At 52.7% G+C, this 6,758-nt stretch overlaps 1 protein-coding gene across 1 annotated transcript; it reads right to left on the minus strand.

Annotated features, from left to right (window-relative positions):
• Nucleotides 1-2,667: 2,667 nt before the first annotated feature.
• LOC123036776 (cytoskeleton-associated protein 5-like) lies at nucleotides 2,668-6,540 on the minus strand. Its single transcript, XM_044456211.1, has one exon. The coding sequence runs from the start codon at nucleotides 6,538-6,540 to the stop codon at nucleotides 2,668-2,670; it is 3,873 nt and encodes a 1,290-aa protein (XP_044312146.1).
• Between the last annotated feature and the right edge of the window lie 218 nt (nucleotides 6,541-6,758).

Consider the following 6,758-nt stretch of genomic DNA (forward strand, 5'->3'; position numbering starts at 1 on the left):
GTGGCTTCTAGATCGAGAGAGGTGTTACTGCCACTCTATACGACTCTGGTGCGCCCGCAACTGGAGTATTGTGTTCAGTTCTGGGCTCCACATTACAGGAAGGATATAGCCAGGTTGGAGTCAGTGCAGTGTAGGGCCACAGGGTTGGTGGCCGGTTTGCAGGGAAAGCCATATGAGGCGAGACTGAGGGAACTGGGTCTCTTCAGCCTGGCAAAGGAGGATCTGTTGGCAACATACAGGTATGTGAGGGGGTGTCATGCAGAGGTGGGTAGAGACCTGTTTTCCCCTCCAGATGAGGGCAGGACATGTTCCAGAGGGGCAAAGCTCAAGGAACCAAGGTTCAAGTTGGATTCCAGGAAGTACTTCCTGAGACTTAGGACCCCAAGGGTGTGGAATGGACTTCCACAGAAGGTGGTTGAGGTCCCATCGGTGAGGATGTTCAATAACAGACTGGACATGCACATGGTAGGCATGTCATGAGCAGAGCTAGCTGGATCCGGGGGTCAGACTGGATGGCCCAGGATGACCCTTCTGACTCACTCTTTTTCTTTGTTTCTATTTTTGTATCATTTGTTCAGTGTGTGAAGAAATGCTTCCTTTCATCCATCCTAAACTGGCAGCCAATCAGTTTTGTTGGCTGGATCAAAATTCTAGTAACCTGGAAGAGTGAGAAATCTGTTCCTCTCCCCACTTTTCCCCCTCCTGAATAACCGAAGAGGCCACACGTTCAGTTTTGGAAGACCAATTTCATGAATACCAAGCAAATTCCACAGAGCATTTCATAGGATGCTGATGGTGCCGCAACATCATCCTGCTGGTGTCCATAGCAACCTTTTTGCTTGACAAGGAGAGAAGTGGCTGAAGTACTGATGGGGTGAAGGCTGACTTCTTTAAGAGGACACAAACAGACTGCCTTGTCTTGTCCCCTTTCTAAAGCCTGAACCCAGTTGAGCGAGGAAGAATAGGAAGGTTAGTCAAAACAAAACTAGAGGCATCCAAAGAAATGAATGCAAGAATAAGGAAGTACAAAGTCACAGAAATGTGCCAGGCCACAGGGGAAGGAAAAACATTCTCAGAGCCAAGTTCACTTGACTTGATGCGGGAGCAGAGACTGTTCCGGACACCCCACCGAAGGCTGCCTGCCTTCTTTCGCCCTCTTGCTTAAGCATTTTGACCCGAAAGCAGATATCGGCTGCTTTGCTGGATAATCAAGATGCTTTGAGCCTGTGTGATTTAAATATTTTGATTTTTCAGTTGACTTCCAGGCACTGAGGTTTCTCCCAGGAGCTAGTTTTGCAAATGAACTGGTTTGTTATTCCATCCTAATTCCATTTGGGGTTCCCGGGCTCTGCACAGCCACCGTGCCTGCACAATTCGCTGCCTCTTCTGTCCAGTATCTCCATCTCTTCATACTGCTCTTGCCGCCGCCGCTCTTACCATGTTTGTGGCAAACAGGAAGCCAGATTTCGGCACCCTGCATGACCCTGTGAATGTCTAAAGCAGCCTCATTCTGAGGGTGGGCAGAAGACAGCTCTCCAGATTTTGGGCTGCAGCTCTCAGAAGCCGCTGTCAGCCTGACCAATGGCCAGCAAAGCTGAGTCCAAGTGCAAAACACCCGGAGATTTTCGCTCTGCCCACTCCTGAGTTAAATCCTGAGCAGAACAAATACTGCGAAAGAAAACGTGCATCGTTGCTTCAGATGGGTGCCCCGGCCTTTGCATTCCTGGAAGGCTCTAAGCCGACTGCCAAACCCGGCCTCCTTCCCCTGACCCCGCACCCTTTCCCCCAAACCCCAGTAGTTTTCTGCCCTGTTTCCCCACTGCCCACCCCTTCTAAATGGTGGAACTGCTTCCCCTAAGCCTCAGTGACTGACAGTAAAAGATTTATACTCACAGAGGCCACATTTGAGTGCCCACCTACACCTGGACTGCAGCCCCCGGAGCTTCCTTGGAATGTAATTTGTGGCCCAGAACTACAGGACCCAAATAATGAACCAATTTGCATATGCTAATTTCTGAATGCAGTCCCAGCAATCAAGGACCTTGCCGCCTAAGGACCTCCCCATATGTAAAAAGGGGCACATGAGCAGGGGAGAGCAGGGTATCTGATCTCAGACAAGACAAAACCCAAGAGGAAAGATTCGAGGGGGCAACCAGAGGTGAATCACATGTGCTTCCTCAAATGCGCCCATCATCAGGACCCCGGATCTTCGTTTCAGAAGGTGCTGGTGGGCACCCAGAGGTTCAGGGCTCCAGCCCATATGAGCCGCTACCCAGCATGGCATCTTCTGCCCGGCCTGGAGGCATGGAGCTGGGGACCACTCCTCCTGTTCCTGCCCACTCCCACTTACTCGAGGCATCCCCACTCTTTCCCTTGGTCCTTCCCACGGCTGATGAAGAAGCCAGGGTGAGACTTCATGGATTCGATGGCAGCTGAACCCCGAGGCTGGAACCCACACACCCCTCTAGACTTCTCGACCCAGGAACGACTCCACCTGTGGCACATCTTCTGTTTAGGTAGCTGGTTGACTTTATTGTTTAGCTTTTCACCTCCTGAATGATTTGCTAGCCTGAGGGAGTAGACCAGTGGAAAGTATACCTGGCCAAATTTTGGACCGTCTGCCCTGGGAGATATGTGGGGTGTTTGGTGCATCGTTGCAGCTTCTCTCTAAGCTTCTTTCTCAGCAGGTGAGGAAATCTTCTGCTTGCTTTCTCTCTCTGATGTTATAACTGCCAAGCCATGCTTGACGTAGCTCCGGAAAAGGAGTGAGGCGTTCTTCAGAAAGGGTTCTAAATCTGCCTCCGGTTGTTTCTCCTTGTATTCATAGAGCTCCTCAAGGCCAACCCTGGCAGTTTCTTTGGAGTTGATCTTCCTGAAGATCTCAGCCAGTGTGTTATCAGTTCTGTCCTCAGCGGGGCAAGAAGCAACTTGGTGGCTCTCTGCAACATCCAGCTCCACTGAATGCCTCACAATCTTCTGCAGGTGGGTCTCTAGCTCAGACTCATGTTTGTTCTCTATCAGAGTGAGGTGATCCAAGATCTCAGCCCCCTTCAGCTTGCAAAGAGTGTGCAGAAGAACCTTCAGTGCCCGGATTGGGTAACTGCTCTCGTATTGCTTCAGCTTCTCCTTAGGCCATGCTTTCAAGAAGATGTGGATGTCCAGCAAGATCTGTTCCAGACTGACTCTGCTAATGGTTTGTGGAAGGCGTTTGACAGCTTTCCACAAACACTTGGCCACCATTTCAGAAAAGGCAACGAGATTCATGGCCGCCAAGCCTTCTTGGAGCAGAAGAAGCAAAGAGTGGAAAAGTCTGGTCAGGTCTGATTTCTCCAGCACATTAGTTATCAAGAGACTGACAGACTGGATGATGTCTCGCCCTTCTTGAAGGTCTTCAATGGGGGGATCCAGCAAGAGGGTGATGAGGCTGCTCAGGAGGTCCTTCAGCACTCCAGCAGAGGCCTCCTGGGCCAGGCTCTCCACCTGGAAGAGGGAGACCATGCTGCAAACAACACAGCTGTACAGCTCAATGACCTGCTCCTTCCGCATCTCCTCCTCAGACGTCATGTGGAGCCGATGGATGAACTTCAGCTGTTGGCTGGTTGCTATCAGCAACTGGTTCGTATGGCCAGACATCAGGTCCACTTTGCCCTCCTGCTTTATAATCTCTTGGATCTGCACCAGGGCTTCAGTGCTGGTGCTGATGTTGCCACCAGCTATGTTGCAAATGGCCATATTGATGTTGGGAACAGTGGTGCTCCCCGTCTGAGACGCCAGGCGCACAGACTGGGGGCTGATATCAGCCTGCTTCGGATTCCTGCAGAAGGCCGTGCTATCAGCATATTCTACTTCAGCTCGGTCCATGTGGGAAATGCAGAAGTCTTCTCCTGTGTGATGGCCAGTTCCAGGGTTCAGCCTGGAGACCTCTACTGACCCCATCCAAGCAGCCAGGCTAAAGACCTCCTGGTCGGCTTTTTCTTCCCTGATTGGTTTGGCTTCTGCCTCTTTCATCCTCTCCTCCAATAAGCTCATGTGTTTGTCAGATATATTCCCAATGGTCTTGAACGTCTCCACTCCATACACATCCCGAGCAGTGGCGATGACCTTCAAGGCAGCACAATGGACAGCATTGTTTGAATCTCCCGTCAAGGTGATGATGGTCTTCAGCACTTTGCTTGGGTTTGGCTGGCACACGGCTGGACCGTAAGTCCTCAGCAGCCATGCCAGCTCCTTCAAGCACCCCACCCGCTGGTTGGCATTCTTGACCTGGGCTCCCTCCAGGAGGAAAGAGAAAACCTTGCAAGGCGGGTAGACCAGAGTTGCCTGCTTCACTATTGCCCGCACCTCTCTGAGGATGGACTCCTTAGTTGCTCCCATTTTCAGGAGGAGATAAGGCAAGAAGGCGGAGGCCTCGTTCTCCATCAGCTGGTATCGCTCCTCGATGAGCAGACTGAAGAGCCTTTTGAGGTATTCCAGGGTCTTCATCAGCACCCATGTGTTGGTGTCGAACAACCGCAGGCTCAGCCACTTCAGGATGAGGTCCAAGCAGCTGATGACGCCATCCTTCTCGGCCTCCAGGTGCTTGGTCATCACTGTCAGTGCTCTGATGTGGTGCTGGAAGTTGGAGTGGAACAGCTCTTCCTGCAGCCAATTCGACAGGCAGCCGCACATCTGAGCTTTGAGCTGCTCAACGTATTTGCTGCTCGGGGTGCTGAAGTTCCATCTCAGCACCTTCAGGGCCTTCTCATCCTTCATCCGCTGCTCTTTCGCCTTGGGAACGATGGTGAAAATGGGCCCCAGCTTGCTACTGCCGTCCTTCATGCTCGGTTTCCCTGGCAGCTGCATGTTTGGTAGTCTCTTAGCTTTGAGGACCGTTCCTTCCGATTTGGCTTTTCTTAGGTCCAAGCTCATTTCGCTGGACCCCACGTTTTCAGTGGAGAAGGAGGCTGTGCTGGACTGCTGAGGAGGAAGCAAGCCTGACTTGGCCCAAGACTTGCCTCGTGGGAGCTTTGAAAGTGGCTTAGGGAAGTTGAAAGCAGCCTTGCTTGGCTCACCAGCACTCTTTCCCAGCAGTGACAGCACCTCATCTCTGGATGCTGGCTTCAGTTTGTTGGCAGCTTCAGACATCTTCTCAAAACCAAGGTGGAGAAGGAAGAACGGCAGGGCTTCATGCGCTGCCATGCTTGTTTCTTCGTGATGGTCCTCCAAGGCCGAGTACAGGTGAGGCACACAACGAAGCAGATCTGTGGAGATGGAACTGGTGGAAGGCAGCCTCTCAGCCAGCCAGCCCAGGATCCCCTGCTTCTGGAAAACACTCTCCTTCTTGGGATCTAGGGAGAGCTCTTCTCCTTCCAGCCATTCCCTCATGCCAGTCTGCTCAGCCCAGGCTTCCATGGTCGTGAGCGCTGTTGCCCGCAGACTGCTCTTGCTGTCTCTCAGGATGGCAACGATGGACATTCCCAGAGTCTTGACGTGATAGCGGATGCCAGGGCCCATGCCCCTCGCGAGCTGCTCGAGGACAAGGAGTGTCTGCTTCACAAGAGCTTTGTTGGAATCCTGCAAGCAAGACTTCAAGGCAACCGGAAGGTCCCCGATGCTCGGCTGGATGGAACTGACCTCACTGAGGATCCGAGAAACCTCCTCCAGACCTTCCTTGCGTACCTTCCAGCTGGTATCTAGCATCTTCGAGATCAGATCCGTTGAGAACTTCTTGCTGATGTCCACAGCATCATTCCTCTGGCAGACCTGTGCATCCCCTCCTCGCTGGTCATTCACCCCACCCCTGCAGAACTTGCACCGGCCTCGAGTGGGAGGGGGAGGGCTCTGGCCGCTCACCTTCTCAAACTCTGCTTCGATCTGGGAGAGCAGAGATGGCTTTTCATCCTTGAAGAAGGCCCTCAGCGGGGCTCCTACAAACAGGTACATCACACCCAGGAGGTGGAAGGCAGAGGCCCGCTCATCTGGGTGGGCTGCATCCAGGGAACATTTAATGTAGCCCATAAAGCTTTTGGCATCCAAGCCATCAAAGCCAAAGTCCATGATGGCGCTAGACAGCCAGTTGAGGGTTTCTGAGTGGGTCCTCGGGCTGTCGAGCAAGAAGGCCGCTTCCGCGACTTTTCCTGCTGTCCAGGGCAACCCACACGCTTCAGCCACTGCAGTCAGAGCTTCTTTGGTGTCACTGCTGCAGATTACATCCCCAATCTTGTCCACAAGGTTTCCCAAGACAAACTGAGCCGAGGTTTTGGAGAAGTTCCCCTTCTGGGCAATAAGGGTGACGATGCGCAGCTTCTTCTTCATCACTTGGAGCTTGGTTTCATTCCATCCAGGTTCTTTGTCCAGCAACCGCACCAGAGCCTGGCAGGGCATCTGATTTTTCTCCATCTCTTCCACAGCCCTCTCAAAGCTCTCCAGGCAGGATATCCGCTCTTTCCAGTTGCTGCTGTCCAGATGTTGGAGGCAGGATGCAGGGAGGACTGCTGCAGCTTCCAGTTCACATGATTCTTCTGAAAGTTCCTTCTCAGGCACGTTGCTTGATTCTAGCATCTTGGCTGAGCTTGAGTTCTAGAACCTTGGCTAGACACGTTGGGCATGGTGACTTTGCCCTGGGTTGGGTGGCTCTCAGCTCAGAGAGAGCAAAGCACATGCCGGGAAACAAGAAGGGCCTGGCCTGCCTTTGGGGATGCTCTCTGTTACCCCCACCCTCCACCCTGCTCCTCCAGAAAGGAGCTGATGGTTCCCAGAGGCTGGGGACGGGGGTCTTC

Source organism: Varanus komodoensis, unplaced genomic scaffold, assembly GCF_004798865.1.
Source record: "Varanus komodoensis strain SLA01 unplaced genomic scaffold, ASM479886v1 scaffold82, whole genome shotgun sequence".
Taxonomy (NCBI): Eukaryota; Metazoa; Chordata; class Lepidosauria; order Squamata; family Varanidae; genus Varanus; species Varanus komodoensis.